Raw genomic sequence first — 23,166 nt, 5'->3', positions numbered from 1 at the left:
ACATCAAGCTAGTGAAGAGCACACTCTAAATCCGTGGAGGGATTAGCTAAAAAAGCAGGTAAGACAATGTCGTGAGACATATGAAAAAGCGTAGACACTTTGGGAAGAAAACTGATGTCAGTGCATAGGACAACTTTAGCTGCATGGAATCTTATGTAGGGTTTATCTGCACGAAGAGCCCACAACTCACCTGCCCTGTGGGCCGATGTAATCGCAACCAAGAATGCGGTTTTCCATGACAGATTAAGTAGTTCAGTGGAGTGTAGCAGTTCAAACAGTGGACGCTGCAGAGCTGAGAGGACAAGGTCCAGCTGCCATGCTGGTGGCGGAGGCCAAACTTGTGGGCGGATGTTTTTGTAGCCCTGCAAGAAAAGTTGGATGAGTGGATCTCGGAAGCATGATGGAAGATTGACTCTCTTCTGATAAACTGATATGGCTGCTAAATAACATTTCATGGAGGAATAGGCTAGCCCACCTGCCACAAGAGATGTGAGGAAGTCCAAGAGCAGTGGTGTCGGGGCGGATAGAGAATCCACATTGCACTGCTGCACAAAGGTGGTAAAGCGTTTCCACTTGGCGGCATATGAAGACTTCATGGAGTCATGATGGGCTGCATCAAGAATGGCAGTCACAGCTGTTGATAGTTGCAGGGCCTGATGCACCATACAGTCAGCTGCCACTGGCAAAGGTCTGGATGGAGCATTCGCCCCAAGCGGGATGACAGGAGGTCTGGCTACATGGAGAGGAGAAGAGCGAACCATTGCTGGCGAGGCCACCAAGGGGCGATGAGGATGCAATCCGCATCGTCTGTGTGTATCTTTGCCACTACCTTGGGGAAAGAGGGATAGGTGGAAACATGAAGAGGAGAGGGCCGTGCCATGTGTACTAGAAGGCATCTCCAAGACAAGATCCTCAGGGAAGCCTGGCACAATAGAAGTCGCATTTTGCATTCTCCGGAGTTGCGAACACGTCGATTGTGGGATTTCACCATCTGCGAAACAGGCGGGAGGTCTCGTTGGGGTGTAGTAACCAATCGTGATTTACTGGCAGATGGTGACTGAGCTGGTTGGCTAGAGTGTTTTCTTCTCTGGGCAGGTATATAGCTGTCAGGTAAATGTTTCTGAGAATCCACCATTCCCATATGTCCAAGGTGAGGCGAAGGAGCGAGCGGGAGCGGGTCCCTCCCTGTTTGTTGGTATACCAGGCCACGTTGGTATTGTCTGTCAGGACCTGGACCACTTGGCCTTGCAGAGAAGGTTCGAATGCCTTGAGGTCTTTGAACACTGCCAACAGCTCCAGCCAATTTATGTGGTTGGTGGCTTCTTGTGGTGACCAGCGTCCCTGTGTGACCTGGAGTGGGCTCCCCAGCCGTGCAGGGAGGCATCGGTTGTGAGCTGTACTGTTGTCTGACGTGGGCGGAAGGCTATGCCGCTGCATACATTGGAGCGGCAGAGCCACCAGTGCAGGGACGCTCTGACTTCCCGCAGGACGTTGAAGACCTTGTGAGGATTGTGCTGCAGTGGATGGAAGACCTGTAGAAACCAGGATTGAAGAGGTCTCAGTTTGAGCCGTGCCAGTGAGGTGACAAACGTTGTAGAGGCCATATGGCCGAGTAATGATTGGATGTGACTGGCCTGCACCCTTTGCTTGCATAGGGTGTGGAGCAGCATTGAGTGGAGAGCCTGGTAACCGTCTTCCAGAAGGTAGGTTCTGGAGACTTTCGAGTCCAGCATTGCCTCGATTAAACGAATACGCTGAATGGGCTGCAGGTGCGATTTCGTCTGATTCACGATGAGTCCCAGATCCTTGAGGAGAGGCAACATTGTACTTATATTTTCTAGAAGCTGCTCACAAGTATGATCGATCAAAAGCCAATCATCAACGTAGGGGTACACTGTGATTCCCAGGAGCCGAAGGTGTACCGCCACCACCGCCATACATTTTGTGAACACCCATGGTGCAGTAGAGATCCCAAAGGGAAGGACCATAAAGCAAAAAGCCTGATTGCCTATCATGAAGGAGAGGTAAGGATGGTGCTGGGATGCGATGGCAATATGGAAGTACGCATCCTTGAGGTCAATGGTGGCAAACTACGCCCCATGAGGAAGGAGAGGAGGTATAGTAGAAACAGGGGTAGGGTAAAGGTAAAGGTTTCCTCTCACATTAAGTCCAGTCGTGACCGACTCTGGGGGTTGGTGCTCATCTCAATTTCTAAGCCAAAGAGCCGGCGTTGTTCCTAGACACCTCCAAGGTCATGTGGCCGGCGTGACTGCATGGAGCGCCATTACCTTCCCACTGGAGCGATACCTATTGATCTACTCACACTTGCATGTTTTCAAACTGCTAGGTTGGCAGGAGCTGGGGCTAACAGTGGACGTTCATTCCGCTCCCGGGATTTGAACCTGGGACCTTTTGGTTCACAATTTCAGCAGCTCAGTGCTGAAATGGCGAGCTCGAATATATCTGTTGAGGGCTCTAAGGTCTAATATGGGGCGTTGACCCCCATCTTTCTTTCCAGAAAATATCTGGAAAAATGCTTTGGAAAACAAAGAAGGGTGCAAAGGGACAATCGCTCCCTTTTGTAACAAAGTAGAGACCTCTTCCAGCAGCACCTGAGATACAGGAGTAGCACGGATATGACCAACTCTTGGGGGGACTTAAACTCGATGACATAGCCTCTGTTGACTATATCAAGAACCAAAGAGTCAGTCGTAATAGAATGCCATTTTGGGCAGAAAAGGCGGCAGTCGAGCACCAAAGTAAACAAAAGGGGTTGATTGTAAAGATGCAGTTGGAGGCAAGGTAGGAAGTGAAGGAACAAAAGATGGAACCGTCACTGGTGAGTGCTCGTGCCAGGGGGTTGTACTTTGAGAAGAGGCAGAGGATACAGTGCTAAAACCACCGCGGCGACTTAGACCGAAACTTGCCCTTTCCACCTTGCTGAGGCTTCCCCGATTGGGATTGTCTGTTCGAAGCAGGTGAATGAGACCGTGGGAATGACCGCTGGCTGGTATAAGATCGGCGAGAGCTAGCTGGAGGTGGCTGCCAGCGAGGCTTGGATTGAGAAGAGGACTGCGTGGAGAAGCTGTACTTCTGAGCTGCCTGACGGGTCTCCTGCTTCGTTTTTAAGTTGGAATCTGTATCAGGATTGAACAGCGTGTCATCCTTCCACAGCAACTCTTCAGCAAGTATCTTCCCAGTGTCGGAAAGTGAGGAAGTAACGCAGCCAAGCATGACGGCATATGGTAGTGGCCATTGCAAAGAAGCGACCCACAGTATCTGCTGTCTGTTTGGCCATATCCTTTTGCGCCCTCGCCAAAAGGAGGGCCTCTTGCTGATATGCCCTAGGCAGGGCTTGTTGGTCCAGTGGGAGCAGATCAAAATATGGTGGCAACTTTCCCCACAGGAATTCTTGATAGGCAGCCATGTAGTCTCCATAATGTGCAAGACGTGCTACAAAGCCACCACCTGTATGGATCTTTTTGCCAAATGCCTCCATCTTTTCCCCATCCTTGCCTGGTGGAGTAGGGAAGATTTTCTTTGTATTCTTCCCTTGGTGGATGTCAACCACTACCGAATTGGGTTTCGGTGGTCTTGCAATCCACTGTGCCACCTTGAGGTCCACTTTATACATAGAGTCATACCGCTTATCCACTGGTGGTACTGATCCAGGGGACAGATCTGGGGACCGAGCAAGTTTGACAAGGTAAGGGAGTGCTGGCAAGGTTGAAGGAGGAGGCACATTGATCAGATGAGAAAAGAGGGTCTTTCACAACATCTAGTTCTGTGGATGTTGGGAGATCCAAAGCCTGGGTAAGGCGAACCATCAAGGCAGAGAAGGATGAGGTGTCTTCCTTAGAAGGAGGATCAGGGTCATCCTTAGAACCCTCCACATGTGGCATGGCATAAGATGAAATAGGCATATCGTCTGACTAATGAGGGGACGCAGCCGCTGGAGTCGTGATGGTATGCTCTGGAGCATGAGCAGAAGCCAAAGGTTTCTTAGGCTTTGAGAGTGGATTGGCCTGAGGGGCCGAATCCTGTGGAGGCCCAAAGTAATATCCCCTTCCACCAGGAGAATGGTACACATACTCTTAAGGGCAAGGGCTGCAGTTGACGATGAGTATGATGGCCCATGTCATGCCTTGGATTCGACTCCTGGTAATGGTACCGAGGAGGAGTTTGGAAGCCATGGGAGGGTTGGTACCGAGAAGACACAAAGGAAGAATAAGATGCTGCTCCTGGGAAACCTGACCTGGATCCATATGGCAGCCTCGGTATCATGGAGGATGGAGAAAGGGAGTGTTGGTCCCGAGCACTCTCAAAGTGTTGCGGAAGCGATAGTTCCACATCGGCAAAATCGAACTCGCTAGCCCCATGCCCCAGTCCCTCAGCCTGTAAATGGGGCGTCACTGGGACATGCTTTGGCCACCCCCATGCACTCCTCCTGTGCTGCCTCCTCCGGCACACGCTTTGCTGCCTGGGCTCCCGCAGCGTCTGCCTTGCTCTGCTTCTCCTTGGAGTGGCCCCTGGTCAAAGTTGGCAAGCGGGGCGACTTCGAGTGGCGGTATTTGCGTGGCATCACAGAGGGTGCCAACACTGCCGAGGCTGCAGAGAGAGGAGAAGGAGGAGCGGCGTGTAATGGTGGCAGTGGCAGCTCAGACGCCGCGCAGTGTTCTGGAGAAGCAGCAGGAAGAAGGGCCTTCTCATAAAGCCGTGCTTGGCGGTTCTTCCTGACCTAGGCGGTGAAGCCTTTACAAATATCACAAGCGTTAGTAGAGTGAGCCTCCCCCAAACACAGAAGACACTTTGAGTGGCCATCTGAGTCAGCTAACTTTCCCCCACAGGAGCTGCACTTTTTAAAGGGTGCAGAAGACATACCTGCCTTAGAGTCGTCTGAGAGTCCAGGTCAGGGCCACAAGCAAACAAGAATGGTCACCAGTCTGAGTTAAATCCAAAGGTAAGTTGTAGAGGTTTAGCCAAAAGAGTTGTCAATAACAGTCCTAGGTCTTAGCCAATGAAACAAACTAATCAGTGAAGAGAGCTGTTTCCTAACACTGCCTTTGCACGGGCGGAAAAAAAGGAACTGGGGCTATATCCCCACCTGTTCCTTATATTCCCTCAGGGGAGGAAGGGTGGGGCCATAGCCTTAAAGGGAGAGAGCTTGCTATAGGTTCCGAGCTGCTGCACATGCACAGGGATTACTACCAGATGTGCGATTTCACAGACACCACGAAGAACAGTGGTGTCAGTAGAATGACAGTAAAGGATGCCATCCCATGAAATGAGAGCTTTTAAAAAAGGTGATAGAGGCCTAATATCTGTTTAAAATCTCTTGACTGTATACAGGCAGTCCCCGAGTTATGAACTAGATAGGTTCTGTAGGTTTGTTCTTAAGTTGAATTTGTATGTAAGTTGGAACAGATACATTTTTAAAGTAACTCCATATATATGTACGTGTGTGTGTGTGTGTATGTGTGTATATACATACATACATACATACATACATATATACACTTATCCAAGGTTCTGTATTATCCAAGGCAGTCTGCCTTTTAGTAGTCATTGTTTTTGTAGTAAACGTTGTAATGTTTTGGTGCTAAATTCGTAAATACAGTAATTACTTCATAACATTACTGTGTATTAAACTGCTTTTTCTGTCAATTTCTTGTAAAACATGATGTTTTAGTGCTTAATTTGTAAAATCATAATGTAATTCTATGTTCAATAGGCTTTTTTCTTAATCCCTCCTTATTATCCAAGATTTTCGCTTATCCAATGTTCTGCTGGCCCATTTATCCTGGATAAGTGAGACTCTATATACACATACACATATACATACATACACACAACACACACACACACATTCTTTGGATAACATGAGGAAAGATGAACATCCCTGTGGTGTTTGTTTTACTGTCTGTATCCCTATTCAGAAGATTTCACCTCATTTTCTGTCCCTGTGAGAATTGGATTTTGGAAGATTTGTCTTGTTGTGGAACAAGGATTGTGGATAAAGCTTCAGTGGAGACACCTTTTCTTCATGATAACTCTTTCAGGAGTGAATTTCCCTTCCTAGGGATAGATTTCTCTCACTTCCTGTTATCTCACCCACCCACCCCCCGTTCTTAACGACGAGTTGTTTGTAAGTCAGATGTTTGTAACTTAGAGACGATGTTGCCTTTGTTGCTATGTTTATGGATACTGAGAATACACACATACAAGTGAAAAATGCCCCCCTGGCTCTGTCTAGCTATAGCCTAGGAATATGTATAAATAGTTGTCAAGCATTCTGCTTGTTCAGAAGAGCAGAACTGAAAACATGCAAGCTCACTGCCTATTATATTTACTACAAAACCTACTAATTTTCTGTTATTATATTTATAGGGCTTTAAGAATAAACCCAAAAAGATAGGTCACATCCAACCTGACTTGATAGATGTTGATTTAATCAGAGGTAAGCTCACTGTGAATGACAGCCTTTCAATTTGTCAGCTCCGGTTCGTATTTTTAAAACATGTTCTGACTTATTGGGGAAAATAGTACCAAATCAATTTCTTATCATTCCTGCCAACGTTAATCATTCATCCTCTCTAGGTTCCACATTTGCTAAAGCTAAACCTGAAATCCCATGGACATCACTTACGAGAAAGGGCCTTGTTAGGGTTGTGTTCTTTCCCCTCTTCAGTCAATGGTGGATTCAAGTCACCTCTTGGCGCATTTTTACATGGCTGCTTATGCTCTACCTCTTACAAGGTGAGTTGGGATCACAATTATAATGGAAAATGATGGGTGTTATTGTAAAACAGGCATCTTCAAACTGTGGCCCTCCAGCTGTTTGTGCCTCCAACTCCCAGAAGCCCTAGCCATCTTCTTCAGTGGCCAGGAATTCTTGGAGTTGGAGGTGCAAACAGCTGGAGCGTGTGCAGGCACCATTTTAGCCACCTATGGGAACAAAATCCCACCCATGGAAAAAAGCAGGATAGAAATACATACGTAAATAAATAATAGCCAGTTACATTGAGAGGAATCATCCACTGTGTATTAGCTACTGAGAATTACAGTTGTGATTGACATTTAGAGAAGTCTTATTATTATGTGGTATAAATAAATATGAAATGATCTTAGAATCTTAGTCCTTATTTTTCGCAATCTAATTGTGGAAGTGATTTGTTGAAAATGTACAATTTTGCTCAGTTATCAGTCATAGTGAAAACTAGGAATTGGAATGAATTTCTAAATTCAATAGAGAATCTATTTCATAAAAGTACTTTTTGACTAGTTTCTCTTTCTATTAGGCTGTATTCAGGGATTCCACTTACTATAAACAAAAACATTTTAAAGTTAATTTTGTTTTATTTCCAGGGAGTTTTGATCTGATCTTTTTCAGTGTAAAATGTAGATATAATAATAATAATAATAATAATAATAATAATAATAATAATAATAATAATATGTATTTCCTTTCTGCCTCTCCTTATGGCTCAAGGTGAGTTACAACATTGTAAAACACACATTCACCTAAAAACATTTTTAAAAAGACATATTAAAACGTATTTCCACAAAACACATATTAAAATACACAAAACAGATATTAAACATAACATAACATGCAAGTTTAAAATTCATCATTAAAACTATCTGGGTAGGCCTGCCGGAAGAGATAGGTCTTCACTTGTGTCTTATACACCGACATCAGATTTAGCTGTCAGAGCTCTTCTGGAAGGTTGTTCCACAGTTTTGGGGTGGCCGATGAAAAGGTCCTCTGGGTGATGGTCACCAGTTGGGTTCAGGCTGGAATAGCCTCCCCCAAGAGGGCCTAAGTGAGCAGGGAGGATTGTATGGAAGAAAGCGATCCTGTAGGTAACCTGGACCCAAACTATGTAGCAAATTGATTGGAAAAAGATTTAAATTGTCAGGTCCAACATGTTCCTTCACTACTATGTGGATGATTTGGAATATCATCAATAGATTTAAAGGAATATTAATCTAACATTATGATTGGGTTGTTTCTAGATTTTTAAAATTAAATTTATTAGATGTTTATTCGGCTAAATTTTAAATGATGTTTTTATATGAATGGAAATCATTTTAAAATCAGTATTAGTATGTAAATTGCCTTTATTTGAACCAGTTGTATGAAAATATTTTGAATAAATACATAAACACTATAATTTATGATAAAGTGAATTTAATTTAATACATAAATAAAATAGATAAATTTCAACCTCTTTTAACATATATTTTGCATAACGTGTGCTGTATGCAGCATGGCATATCATCAGCATATTTTAACACCAGAGTTTTAGTCTTTGAATGCTACAGAAACAATACTTACGGTATTGTTTCAATAGAAAATCAGTATCCTGAAATACTCATTTGACAGATAACTGATAACAAACCTTTCAGATTTGTATTGATGTACTGTTAATTTTTTAAATAAAAAGCAAAAGCCAATATTCTTGTAAAATGTACAAGAGGCTTTTATCAAATCAATAATTATAACTTTCTCCAATTAACCATATGTTAGAGATTTTACAATCCAATGCCACAGTATGAAGTACTGAAATATTGCTTCTTTGCTCAAAATCCAAGCTTTTGCACTTTTTAGTCTTTTCAAAAAGCTGTTTTTGCTGTTCTAGAGAAATAGATGCATATTAAACTCCAGAGTAGTTTTTGCTGAAGGCCTGGCTCTGAATATTTTCAGTCCTATTATTGTTCATAAATGTAGTGCAAATGACATTCAAGCCCAAAACTATAATGTGGTACAGAATTGACTAGTCACAGATGATAGGAGGGGAATGTAATTATAGCTAAACTGTATTTACTCTTACACTACCTCCTCTCTTCTCATATATATAATTCATCGCATAATAGTGGCCACTATGTAATAGCCATACCCCTTCTTTTTACACAAAAAAGAAGAAAGTGTGACTGTTATCCAGTGAAATACAACATGTATCCCAGCATTATCAAAGAGGAATTATATTCTGTATTTTTCAAATAAAATGTTACCTGCTAGACCACTTATTTTTTTTCTTTTGCAGTTGTAGCAATTGTGTTGTACTACATAATGCCAGTTGTGAGTGCAAGTGAAATTATTGGACCATTGTGCCTTATGCTACTGATGGGAACTGTACACTGTCAAATAGTATCTACTCAGTTAACTAAGCCCTCAGGAATCAATGGGAGCAGTATTGGCAGAAGAAGGAGGTGAGAGAAAAATGTCGATAACCTTAGGGAAAGGCTGGGTGGATTTCTCTATATTTAGGTACTTATTGAAACATATGGTCATATACAACTTAAAATTACTTTAATGTTATCATAAAGTTGGAGTTGTGTCTAGAGTTACCCTTTTAATGCTAATTTTCCCTAAGAATCTTTCTAGAGATCGAAGAGTTCTTTCTTTCTTATGTTTGTCATCATTTCTTTGCACTCTTGATTTTTTTTTAACATAATATGGTGACATGAACTCTTGCTGAGAGATATCTGATATTTTGCCGGTGAAACAATGACTGTTAAAATGTAAAGGGGAGTGTATTCCTCTCCTTTTTTATTAGAAGCAGTTTTGATATATGTGGTGTGTTTGATATACAGTATTAATGTTTTGATATATTAATGTGTGTGTGTGTGTGTGTGTGTATATATATATATATATATATATATATATTGTTGTTAGTATTTATGTTGATGGGTTTTGACTGTGTGGTGCCCCACCTTGAGCTGTGAGGAGCAGCAGGTAAGAAATAAAATTTGTTGTTATTATTGTGTGTCAAGGAATAGACTATGATGAACTGCCTATGGTTTATCAGGCAGTGATTTATTTCTGGATTTTTTCTTAATGTAGAAAAATGCGCAAATTTGCAGGAGGTGATGGGAGCTCTACTTCTTCTGTTGACAAAATGATCAGAGAAGAGGAGTCCCCAGAGTTATCATCACGAAGCAGCAGCTTCTTTGGCTCGGTGTTGCGCAGAAGGAGCAGGGAAGGGTATGGTTGGTAATTTTGATTGATTTGGGGGTCATAATTACAGGTTAACTACATATTATGCTATTGCATGAGATTGCATCAAAGCAAAAGATTGCCAAGAGTCTCTTGCATATTGCTAAACTCTTAACTTTTTCAGTCCTGATTCAGTTTGGATTCCCCCCCTATCCTCCTTTCAAGTAGTTCAGGGCAGTAGAAATGTTTCCCCCTTTAATACAGCAGCAACTCTGTGAAGCAGATTAGGCTCTGGCTGTGAAAGTTGCAGGGCCTACCAAGAAGTCTTATTGCTGAGCAGGAAGTGAAATGTGTATCTTCCTCTTTAGAGTGCAGCGTTCTCGCAGCTATACCACAGCAGTCTGATTTACCTCTGGACAAGGTTGTCCTTGCCTTGTTTTTCTGTGCTGTTATGGAGAGAATAGACAACGTGTATTTAGGAGGTGTGAACAATGTTATTCCTTATTCTCTCACAATAGGTTTTTAAAGGCATTCAGCATAAAATACATAGAACAATTCTGTATCACCTTCAAGATTCATACAAAAAAAGAAATCCCTAACATAAACTGTTGTGGACTTTAGTCCAGTTCATCAAAAGCTTCAGAAGCCTCTGATAAAGTCAGTTTGGCAGAGGAATCATTCTGTTTCGCTTATTTGTCTTCTGCAAATTTACTTTCTAGTATGTGTTTTCTTGATGCAATTATATGTGCCTTTCTTCCTCTACTTTTGCTCAGGATTTAACAAACAAACAAACAAACAATAAGCAGGTGTAGAATTGTTTTCTGGATGGCCCAGAGGAGCAATCCACCACATTTAGATTATTTCCTGATTGTGCCAGCGTACATTGTGGGAGTTCTAAAATCTAAAGTCTTTTCAATTGTAATTGTCAGTTCCTGCATCTCCACATATGTTTTTAAAATTCCTTTAAGCCAGCTACAATTCAGTTAGATGTGAATTTAAACATCCACATATGTGAAACAAAATACCTTTAAAGAATTAGGATGGAGAATTCACAGAAGGATGAGAAATTGATAGAAGAAGAATTAAACAATGGCAAAATACTAATTGTGATAAAGAAAAGAAATAAAGAAGCTGTGGAGGAGGTGGTGAGACAGATAAATTTGCTATTTGCTACAAAGCATCTACTCATTTCCCTAGAGAATTATGTATGCTCTCACCCATTTCTTTAGAAGTATGAACAAATATAATCTTTTATATTTTCTCCTTAGGATGAAAAGAGGGAAACGAGTAGCTGATAAAGGGGCAGAGACAGAACATAGCACTAGCATTAAGCGGAGGATTTCCAAATCTGAGCATGGTTTGCAATGGACAAAGGAGTCTGGAACAGTATTAAGTGTAGAAAAAAACCCGGTAAGCTCTGGGCTTGATTTTTGGTTCATCAAATGGAAATGTTGGGTGTATTTTCTATGAACCCAATCCCTTGCCCATCCTTAAATTCAGTAACGTGTGGAATAAAATAGGTTTTGTATGCATTACTAAAACACATAGAAAATGATGGTTAAAAGCTACACAAAGATCATTAACCATACACATGATTGCTCTGGGTTCCCCTGGGGGAGAAGAAAGGTATATAAAATAAATAAATAAATAAATAAAATTATTAATTTGTCCCCATGTTTCATACTGAGAGTTCATATTGAAGTTTTCCTCACCTCTTATATGTTAGTGGTATTGTTTTCATTACGCAGCCTAACAGAAATGACTTTTTCTTGATGTTTTGGTTTTTAGGCTTGTTCCTGGGGTTATTTGGGGTGCTGATTCAGAAAATTTAATTTGATAGACTACATCAGCTGTAATTTCTTAGATATGGTTATTATGATTTTCTATGGGTGAGCAGATAGCAACTGATACATAGTGTATGTTCTGTATCTAAAAAACTAGAGTTGATAGGGGGCAGCTGGGGCCATTTTTGAAATCAGCAGGTCAGATATACCCAGAAACAGGTCTAACGTTGGATGTAGAAGAATTGTGTTGGTCAGTATTATCAATTAGGAGGGTATTAAATGATCCAGCACTTTGGAATATTACAATAGTGATTAACCATATGTTACAATCAATGATGTCTTACACTTGGAGAAATACAGTGTTACTATTGTTGTGGTTATCTTTTTTTACCCTATTTTTTCTTCATGTGGGGCCCATCTACATCGGCTACATACTTTGGAGCTGATCTGGAATGGAGTGCTCCGGATCAGTGCTGTGGGAATCTGCATGGCCAGCTGAATGGCAATGAACCAGCCTGGCAGTTGAACCCCTTGGCCCAGCAGCACTGAACCTGGTTTGGCACTCTGGGACCACCACCCTTATCTGGCTCCTCTTGTCCTCATCTTAGTAGCAACCAGCGGGCACAAAATTGGTGATGGTCATCACTTTGCCATCCATTGATGCTGGCTAGAGTGAAGCAGGAGAGGGGAGAGGAAAAGGAGGATTTGCTCCCCCCCTCCTTTCTCTGATCGCTCTAGCACTTGGTCAGCATCAGCAGATACAACAAGTAATGATCCTTAGCAATTTCACACCCAGTGGTCATTGCTAAGCTGAGGATAAGAGGGGAAAGATGTGCAGTCCCTTGTCCTTAGGCTGCCTGAGGTTACGGATAGTGGAATGGTCATTTGAACAGTTGTGGCTGGTTCAAAGTATGAACTGGCCTAACTGTTTACTCTTCCCCAAAGTGCAGGCAACCTGAGACTCTGGAGCATCCTGCAACTTTTAAAAATGTGGAACAATGCCACATTAAGTGACCTTGGCGGGCACTAGGACGAATGGGCCCTGTGCGTCATGTGGATGGGAGTCCATTCACTTCCATCCTGTCTCATTTGGTCATGTAGACAGGTTTAGGGTGACAAACATATTTTGTCCTTTAGACCAGCTGTGAATTAAGTTCAGTCAAAAAAGCTCACACTATGCCACAGTACACTTGTTCTTGATCCTTAAATAAAGGAATATGGAATCTTATGTTGTCTGAAAGAGCACGTGGATTGTGTCACTTCGCATTTTGTTACTGTAGATAGCCAGCTTTACTTGCAGGTTCTACTGCGTTTTAGAAATTTTTTATAATTGTTACAATTTTTACATTGTATTAGCTGGGATTTTATGTGCGTTGTTGTTTTTATACTAATGTCACTGTGTATATACTTATGTATTGTTGTTTATATATGGTTCTTGAAGTGCTTCTGTGAGCTGCTCTGATTCCCTTCGGGGAGATAGTGGAGGGGTATAAATAAATATTTATTATTATTATTTTATTATTCCCTCGTGTGAACACATTGAGGCAAGACACCCAAATTCCAATTCTGTTGAATTTCTGCTCTCACTCAGTTTAATTTTTCTTGCTAGACCGTCGATGTTTTTTCCTCCTCTCTTTCTCTTAATCTTTCCAAAACCAATTTGAAGTATTGCTCTGACCTTTGCTATAAGATTTTGAACATGGCTTCAGATTTATCAAATAAAAAGAAAAATGCAGCATATTGAGGGTGACAGGAAGGACTCCCTAATGCCTTCCGACAGAAAGAAAATGTTGGCAGTGGATGAAGTGAGTTTAAACGTCACCACCAAGACTGTGGGCATGCTGGTCAAATATGAGAGAAATGTTCAAGGTTCAGGAAAGGTTCAGATGGTCAACACAAAGGAAAATCACAAAAACAGAGGCAGAAATGGTGTTTAATAACATTTTTATATCATCCAGTAAAAGCAATTTGGAAATGTGATCTAAATCTATTCCAGGGTAAGTCTATTTTAGAGTAAATCCAGCGAAACAGTTGCAAACTGCAAGCCTTTCAACAGGAAAAAATAAGCACTTTAAATGCTAGCTGCAAGATAAGTGTTTAGAGCCATTTCTTACTTTAATGTATGCTGAAAATCAATTTCAGACTCAGGATTTTAGATTCTGTCATGATGAAGCTGGTGCAGCAACACAGTCTTTCCAATGCAGTTTATTTGCAGTGAGAGCATTAGTGAAAGACATGGTGATTAGTGAGATTTAAGCCTGGATGTAACCATAATGTAATTTTCAAAATGCTGCATGTGATGTCTTACTGGGTTTCTCTCCATTGCTTATTTCCTGCTTTGCTGTTCTTGGGTGGAATGTTCCATTGGCTCTTGTTTTGGGGGTGGAGCTTGGGACTCCCCTGTAGGTTTGGATAAGATGGTTCAGCCTGTGAGCTAGTCTCTAAAGGCTTTCCCCCCTCCTTTTGGATTCCAGAGCAAAGCTTCTTAAGAGTTAGGTCAAAAGAATTGTCTGGGTTCCTTTTGGCCTGGCAAACCAAAACAGGCAAGTCATATCACGTAATTACCACATAGTTATTATAGCCCAAAGTACTTACAAGAGCATAGCTCATAGTTTACCTCATAGGCTTGTATTCACCTTATAGTTTCTTCATAGCCAGTACTTACCTTATAGTTTCCTCATAGCTTTAGGTACTTAACACCATAGCTAGTACTTACCTCAAAGATATCTTAGCTTATAGTTACCATTATAGCCTATAGCATATACCACCATTGCTTGTGCTTACATCATAGAAGGCTTTCACCTCATAGCTGGTACTTGCCTCACCTCACAGCCTAGTACCTACCTTACCTTATAGTTTCCTCATAGCTTGTGTGCTTATCTCATATAGTCTTTATAGCCTTCATTCTCAACCAATATAGTTTTATTTCTTTATATTTTCAGTGATTTTACCTCATATTGTTTCTAATACAGCAAAAGGTCTATTTCTGTGTAATTAAACTCAATCTGCTGTTGTGAATGGGTCTTCTGAGGCTGTGAGTGATAATGGAGGGATCAGGAGAGGAAGGAAGAACCCTTGCGAGGAGGGCTCGCTGGAAGATTTACACAGGAAGAGAATCAGGGAGATTTGATGGGGAGTCTTCCGAGAAGGATTCATGTGGGGACTTGGGAGGGGATCTTGAGGTGGAAATGGATGCTGAGGAACCGGTAGTGACAGAGGAAGTTGGCATAGATTGGGCATGGGCTCCGGAGGGTCTTGGGGGGGGGGGGGAATCTGGGTCCATGGATGCTGTGGATGCTGGAGAGGTTTGGGTATCTTCAGAAGCAGATCCCACATGGTCTGCCTGGAGGAATGAGGGTAGTTCCACAGGTGTGGACAGAGTTGGGTGTGGGCAGGATGATGTTGATTCTGATGAGGAGTTTGGGATGCCTGATCCTAGGGCGTTGGAAGTTTGGACGCCCAAGGAAACCTAAATAAATTGGAGATTTTTGGCCACTATTCTTTGCGTGTGGCAAGGTGTTGCTGGGCGCCATTGGGTTTCCTGTACGTGATTCTGAAGACTGGCTTGGAACTTTGCAACAGATCTGCTGTTCGCCTTCGTTGTCTTGGCTTTTTGTGCCATCCCATGACGTGGACCTTCTTGTGACGACTTCACCCTTTGGACCTTGGACTGAATCTCGACTTGGCTTACCTCTTCGCTCCCAAACTCGGCTTGTCTTCGTTCTCATCTCCGTAGCTGACTACTGTTGCTGACTGCTGGCTTCATTCCCAACCTTGATGCTGTTTCCTTATCCTGACTCCGGACCGGCTTGACTCTGCTGCAACGCTACGCTCCTTTAGCTCCTGGCCTGGTTTTCGACTCTGCAGCGGCTTGCTGCTAATTCCTCAGCGTTTTCCAGTTTTGTTTGTGCCGCTTACAGCTAAGAGCTTTTAGCCCGGTTTGGGTTTTTGCTGTACTTCTGGGTTTGGGGGAAGTTTTTGGGGCTTCGTAGCAATTTACCTTTGTTTGTTTTGCCATTTTAAGCCCGTTTTGTGCCTTTGGGGCTGAGTTCAAGTACTTTATGTTAAATCTGGATTATATCTCTGGTTAATCTGGATTATAAGCCAGTTCATGTTTTTGGCGTTTTTTTCTGTTTTGACTGCTTAATAACACTGAAGATTAAGTGTTTTAAGCCTCTTGATAATTTACTGAGCTGTTTTTGAGTTATTACTTAAATAAACTATATTTTGCTCTCAGTTGGCGTCTGACCTTTGACATCTACAGTCTCTACTTTCTATTATATGTTTCTCATTCAATATTCAAGAATCCTGCCTAAAATTCCCATTTCCTGTGTTCAATAAACATATTTTTGGTTATCTGAGCCAGCTTCAAGAGTGTTTACTTTAAGGTTTGAGGTATAATAAAAGGGTATACCGATCGCCGCTTGGGTAGCCAGACACAATAGCCTTCCCTTCCCCCAGCGTGCTGTCACACTGCAAATCCTTTGAGTTTTAATAACTTAAATAATAGGATGCATTCATCTCATGGCTATATTTCAGAGGCTGTATATTCCATTAGGTTGCAGGAATCAGGGCAAGGCCAACTGATTCGCTCACAGGTTCAGAGCAGGGATGTTCTGATCACGGCAAACACAAGTGAAGAACATGATTAGTTAGTTTCCAGTTGCAAGTATGAGGAAGTCTCAATAGTCTCAGATGAGGGCAATGATGATTCCTCAGACTCAGCATCAACTAAAGAGTATGGTTAATCCAGACTATTTGATGTGGATCAATTTAAAAATCTTCTTAAGGATGTTCTGATAACCTTAAGACTGGATTCAGACAAAATTCCCATACTAAATTGGCTGCTAGAATTCAGAAAATGTTACCTTAATTAATTCAGATCTCAGTGTCAGAATGTTTGAGGATTTGATTGAGATGGAATGGGAGACTTCTATAAATTCTAAAAAGTTTGTTGTTAGAGCAGAAATTATGCTCATGTTTGAAAAGATTTTATGGACCACTTTTCAATGCCATTGGTTGATAGTCTTGCTTGTATCCTAGTTTTTAAGAAAAACTTCAATGCTGTATTTAGAAGTGCACCTGAGGCTGTAGCATTGTTCATCAAGGCATTGCTTCATTGTTTGCAAGGGCTGGAATGTTGTGTGTTTAACAAATATTAAGAGTCGGATCATATCTCAGCATATATCTCTGTTGTGCAAAATGAGCAAAATAGGCAAAGCTCTAGATTTGAAGTACCTCAATGGATTTGTGCAATATTGCAAATCCAAGATAGAGACTTTGCGGACTACCTTAGCACATTTAGAACTGGGAGACTATCTCTTTTCAGTAAAGGGGCTTTTTTTGCATGTTCTGGTGTATCCAGTTTGCAGGAAGTTTCTGATAGAACCAGCATCATTTTGTTCAGGATTCTCTCAGTTGTGTTAGCTTCAGCTCCCAGGATATTCCTCAAAGTGTTCGTGACGTTAATAGCTTATCTAAAGCAGCAGAGAATTCATCAGTTCCCATACTTGCATGACATTTTGGTGAATACTTGGAGCAAAAGGAAGGCCAAATCAGATCTCTTGACAATACTATGTCTGCAAGACTATAGGTTTTTAATAAATTTTTAAAAGAGCCACTTTCAAGCATTGATGTATATAGGAGCAGAAATAAATGCACAAAAATGATATTTTTCTCTCAAAAGGAAAGTGAGGAGAAAATAAAAATTGCAGTGTCAGAGTTGCTTCAGGAGATTGCAACAGATTTAATGTCTCTGGCACAGATATTAGGAATGTTGATATCGGCAATCCAAATAGTGCCTTGAGCTCAGTTTCATATCAGAGTATTGCAGATATTCCTAAGACCTCATCAGAAGAACATATTAAGAAAATGCCATTACAGTTTGACTTTTACTGAACAAGATGTAGAAAGATTTGTGATGGTGGATAGTCAGGAAAATGCTAGAAAGGGACAGTTCTTTTGGACAACAGAGGAAATAATACTTACAATGAATATGAACATACAGTAGAGTCTCACTTATCCAACATAAACGGGCCGGCAGAATGTTGGATAAGCGAATATGTTGGATAATAAGGAGGGATTAAGGAAAAGCCTATTAAATGTCAAATTAGATTATGATTTTACAAATTAAGCACCAAAACATCATGTTATACGATAAATTTGACAGAAAAAGTAGTTCAATACACAGTAATGCTATGTAGTAATTACTGTATTTATGAATTTAGCACCAAAATATCATGATATATTGAAAACATTGACTACAAAAATGTGTTGGATAATCCAGAACGTTGGATAAGTGAGTGTTGGATAAGTGAGACTCTACTGTATTAAGATGGGGGACTCACTTTTGTTACCAGGCTGTTCAGGGAGAATGGCTGGAGTTGGAGAAGGGACTCAGCTCCAGTCTTTTAGAAATTAGAGCAGTGAGGTTGAGGTTAAACACCATTGACGGCATCACAATTTGCAAGTCAATGCAGACAACAAATCAGTGAAGGCACATCTTTCAAACCAAAGGAATTAATGTTCTCAGCAGCAGATAAAAGAATTGTGAAAAATTTTAAATGATCTGAGAGAATTTTGAAAGGATTTTTGAATTGGCAAGATTTTTTTTTTTCATGTCAGGAGCGACTTGAGAAAGTCGCTTCTGGTGTGAGAGAATTGGCCATCTGCAAGGACGTTGTCCAGGGGATGCCCGGATGTTTTGATGATTTTATCATCCTTGTGGGAGGCTTCTCTCATGTCCTCGCATGGAGCTGGAGCTGATAGAGGGAGCTCATCCGTGCTCTTCCCCGGGTGGGATTTGAACCTGGCAGCTTTCAGATCAGCAACTGAACCGTCAAGTCACAAGGCTTTAATCCACTACGCCACGGGGGCTCCTAATTGGTAAGATAATTCAGGGGATGCTATGGTTTTTAACTTTGAATTTGTTTTCATGATTTTTAACTGGGAATTTTTAATACTGTTTATATTTAATCCTGTTTTAATATTTGTATATTTTAAATGGTTATGCTGATGTTTTTATGTTAGGTCGCTTTGAGTCCCCTTTGGGGGAGATAAAGTGACATATAAATAATAATAATAGTAATTATTATTATTATTATTAATTAGCCTCCCTGAATCCCCATGGGGAGAGGGGGCGAGATACAAATAAAGTTTTGATTTTTTGATTGATATTTTCCTAAGCAGGCACAAGATCATGCATGGAGAACGGAGTCTAAACCAACAGGTTTTCAGTGGATTACAAAGATGTTATGGATTTATTGCCTCTGGAGGCAATTTCAAATTTATTTTCAGATTTATTTCAATACATGGGAATATAAAAGAAGGCCACCATGTTCTAGTGGTGACCTAGCTTAGTCTTCTATATGCCTTTCCTCCTATGCCAATAATCCAAAAAGTCCTCAAGAAAATAAGGGTACAAGGAATACAGGTTGTGTGGTTGCTCCCCATTGACCATGCACACCATGGTTTTCTCATCTGAAAAACATGATAGTGGAAAAACATAGTGTCTGCCTCAAATATCACTCTTGAGGCAGTGTCCAGTCTGTCATTCAGATCTTCATTGGTTACAACTGGCTACATAGAGGTTGAGAGGAGAGGCTTGCTGAAGCAAGGATATTCAGAGTTAATGACAAAAACAATTTGGCATCAAGGGGCTAGTCAACTCAATGCACTTTTGAACCAAGTAGGAAGTCATTCCAGAAGTGATGCTTACATAATTCAATAATTTCTGGTAATGCACAAATAAATGAAATAATAGCCTTTCTTCGAGATGGCATAGCAAAAGAACTGATACCAAATACTTAAAAAAGGGACATAGTTGTCCTATCCTAAGTTTTAATAATAAAAGGAAAATTTCTTTCAGTTCACCTACGTTAAAAGAGAGGCAAACCTTCAAGGACAACCAACAGTTCATAAATTTCCAATCTGAAATTTGATACTGAATATATTAATGAAACCACCATTTGAAACATATAAGGAGGCTTCCTTGGGGCCGTTATCTTTGAAAGTTGTATTTTCAGTTATAACTTCAGTGAAAAGGGTTTTGGAATTACTGTCCCATCATTATCACTGAATCCAACTTTCTGCAAATTTGAAAAAAGATGAATTGTTAGCATTAGATTAGATCCATCTTTTGTTTCCAAATCTCTGGCAACAAAGTCTCAGTTACAATATTTCAAAATATACCAGAGATAATAAGATTTATGACACAAAGACAGATTTTTTGATTATGAAGAAGACAGCAGAGACAGGGTAGGAAGCATTAGTTAGGGCTTTCTTGTTCTATTTCTCATCTTTTCTATCCCCTTTGTTTCAAAACATTGTATACCCACTTTTCTATCCTTCTGTTTTAGATTAGAAAAGAAATGTTCTTTTTTAAAATCATAGAAACTTTTTTTGTATTGGATAACAATGGAAGAAGATGAAGATGTAAGATGTTAAAAATGTCCCTGTTCTATACTCACTCTTGTAACCTTCCCCATTCCTCATATCTTTGCAATAAAAATTATATGGAGAAAATATATTTCTAAATCCAGTTCTTCCTCTTGAAAAGAGGTGGTAGTCTCTGAATGTTAGGAGACAAGCCAAGGTTTCCTAGCAGAGAACCAAAGCCATTTGTCAAACTGAGGCATTACTTGCGTCCTTCCTTCTGAGGATGTTAGGTTATAAGACACTAGCTGTGCCCGGCCACGCGTTGCTGTGGCGTTGTCTGGTAGTGTTGGTGAGAAATTGTTGAGGTGGTGGTGGTATTGAATGTCTGTTGTATGGTTGTCTTTATGTTTAGTATGCACACTGAAGTGGATTATATGGCAGTGTGGAGTCAAGATAATCCAGTTCAAAGCAGATAATATAAGATTCTAAATGGGTTATATAGCTGTGTGGAAGGGCCTTGAGTCTACACTGCCATATAATCCAGTTAAAATCTGATAATCTGTGGAAGAGGCATAAGTGAGGCCTAACTGCCTGTCCCCTGGACTGAGTAGGTTGCTAGGAGACCAAGTGGGCGGAGCTTAGCCTTCAAACTGGCAGCAATTGGATAAAAACTATTATTCCTCTCCCTGTAATTAGGACTTTATTTTTCTTTTCTTTTTGTTGTATCAACCTAGAGCCATGAATGATGGGTTGTGTTGTCAAATTTCGAGGTTGGGGGGCCTGTAGTTTTGTTGTTTTGTCCGCTGCCCTGATGCCATCACTCTTTTATATATATAGATTGAAACAGATGCTGTCTAGGTGGATAAAAAGTTGCATATTCTTGTGCTGTGATTATGTGAAACCTCCAAAGACCCAGCAGGTCTATATGCACATTTTACAAGATCTATGAGGATTACTACAGTACTTACAGGGTTGTCATCATTAGAAGATACTGTATGTGTAATGATGCTGGATTGAAGAAGTCATATCCTTTTATTAGACATTTTAAAGTAGACAGGTTTAAGTCAAGTCAGGCAGCTTTTGATAGGTCTGTTCTACAAGAAATAATGAAAGAAGAAAGCAGCCATTACTGTCTTTGAGGTGAAATTTAAGTATATTTACCACTTGTTGCGGATTGCCCCTTCAGCCAGCCTTGGAATGAAAGGTTGGCACTCTAGTAAGGCTTGAAGGAGCAGTCACCTCCATCCAAAGGCTCCAAAGAAACAACCAATCAACCACCACCTTCTTCTGTTTATACTTCTTTCTATATTGAGGCAGAGCTGAGAGTCCGTGATCTTAAAAAAATTGGAATTTTAGGCCTCCTGCTTGTTGTGGAATGCTCCTTCAGTCTTCCTAGAAGGATCAATCACTGCAAGTGACAACCTCTTGTTTCATGTAAAAAAAAGTGTAGGACAGGTCTTCATAACATTTGCTTGACAATCAAGAAGTTTAACAATCCCAAGAAAGCTTTGCTGCTCTGGAAAAGGTTCACTTAACACTGCAAGTTTTTTTTTACTATTATTGCTGAAACTGTAAAGCTTTCTAGTGTTTATTTTTCAGTACACCCATGAGATGCTCTTTTGGTATTTTATTTTGCTTTTACTGATACAAAGTGATTTTCTACTGATTGTTCACTATAGTGAAAACATATTGTATGAATATGGATGGTTCCATCTGCTAGATGCTGAACAGCTTTCATTCTGACTGTTGTTCTTTCAGATTAGTACCAGATGCCCTGGCATCTCCGATGAACTGTCAAGTGAGGAGGAAGCCGATTCAGTGAGCCAGAGAGTTCTGCTGCGCAGATGTGTGGACAGTGCACCGAATGTCAATGAAAATCAGATCAGGATGTCTTCTGTTGGATCTGAGTCTGTTCCCATCAACCAGGCAGTATCACAGGTATGCAAGTGTATGATTTATTGTCAGAGTGTTTGTCTTGCAGAGGGCATTACTCCTTTCTCCCTCAGACACAACTGGGATGTCACTTTTACTCAGAATCAGTAAGAGGAGAGGGTGTTTAAGTTTTGTCATTGAATGTAATGGTGTCACCTCAAACGTATTTTAGTCCCTAGTGTTTTACCCCTAATTGTCTGCACACTGGTAGTCTCACTGTGTCTCTCTCTTTTTTCAAAATGCAGTAGGATTTGTCTTCTGATGTTTAGAGAGTGGCTTTGGCCATGGAGTTAGAGGCCTCACTCCCTTAGCAGTTTACTCCAAATCTCTTCCGAGGCTTGATTTCCACACTTCACTTTGTTTCTCAATATCTGACATTGCAAACAGAATTTATACAGAATGCATCATATAAAATTATAAAGAATATTTCTTGTTATCATGTCTCGTTTAGTAAGGAATCATCTGTGTAGTTTTATACATGCATATTATGTACTTACTAATTTAATGCATTTATACTGACTTTGTGTAGATGGACTACTTCTTATAGAAGGAATTTAGTATTATTAATCATATCTAGTTAATTAAGAAATGCTCTACATGTAGTTTTATATGTAATAAGTATGTCCCAATCTTGTCTTTCTTCCTTGTAAATTTGCATAAATAAAACAACCCTTGTTTATCAACAAGTAAATGTATGTTTAACTGTTTGCTTACTGTTTATATGTTTGCTGATCTGCTCAATTAATTTCAATATATTTGATGAGGAAGTGTAAATAGCATACGGTGAAACAAATGATCTCTGATAAATGAAATTGCCATTTGGTTAAGTTGGTTAATGAAATGATAATGTTAAAAAGCCTGGATACTCCTGCAATAATTAGTGGTACCTGGAACAAACTGAATTGTGGCAATTTGGAATTGGCAAGAATTTAAAGCAAATTCTTTTGATAATATTTAATATAATTATGTTTGTTTTCTAGATAGAATACAGTGCAGACATAGGGCTACAACCAAAGTACCTAAAGTAGACTATTTAAAATCAGTGTTACATTCATTTTGTTGTATCTGTGTTGATAGTACTGATGTTGGATTTAACCCACTAAAAAGAAGTCTGAGAACAGAGTACAGGATAAA

The 23,166-nt window shown here is 40.5% G+C and overlaps 1 protein-coding gene across 4 annotated transcripts in view; it reads left to right on the top strand.

Annotated features, from left to right (window-relative positions):
- Nucleotides 1-23,166, top strand: part of phtf1 (putative homeodomain transcription factor 1) — a 47,024-nt gene that overhangs the window by 7,249 nt on the left and 16,609 nt on the right. For 3 of the 4 annotated variants that reach the window (XM_008110052.2, XM_008110051.3, XM_062979696.1), the window contains 6 exons: nt 6,388-6,457; nt 6,598-6,756; nt 9,048-9,213; nt 9,848-9,988; nt 11,209-11,350; nt 21,859-22,038. In XM_008110052.2, the coding sequence (XP_008108259.1) occupies nt 6,388-6,457; nt 6,598-6,756; nt 9,048-9,213; nt 9,848-9,988; nt 11,209-11,350; nt 21,859-22,038 (858 nt within the window). The remainder of the gene's footprint in view (nt 1-6,387; nt 6,458-6,597; nt 6,757-9,047; nt 9,214-9,847; nt 9,989-11,208; nt 11,351-21,858; nt 22,039-23,166) is intronic. The other variant, XM_008110053.3, reaches the window with a different exon arrangement.

This window comes from Anolis carolinensis, chromosome 4 (genome assembly GCF_035594765.1).
Source record: "Anolis carolinensis isolate JA03-04 chromosome 4, rAnoCar3.1.pri, whole genome shotgun sequence".
Taxonomy (NCBI): domain Eukaryota; kingdom Metazoa; phylum Chordata; class Lepidosauria; order Squamata; family Dactyloidae; genus Anolis; species Anolis carolinensis.
The sequence above is the reverse complement of the archived record's forward strand: the minus strand, read 5'-3'. Positions and strand labels throughout refer to the sequence as shown.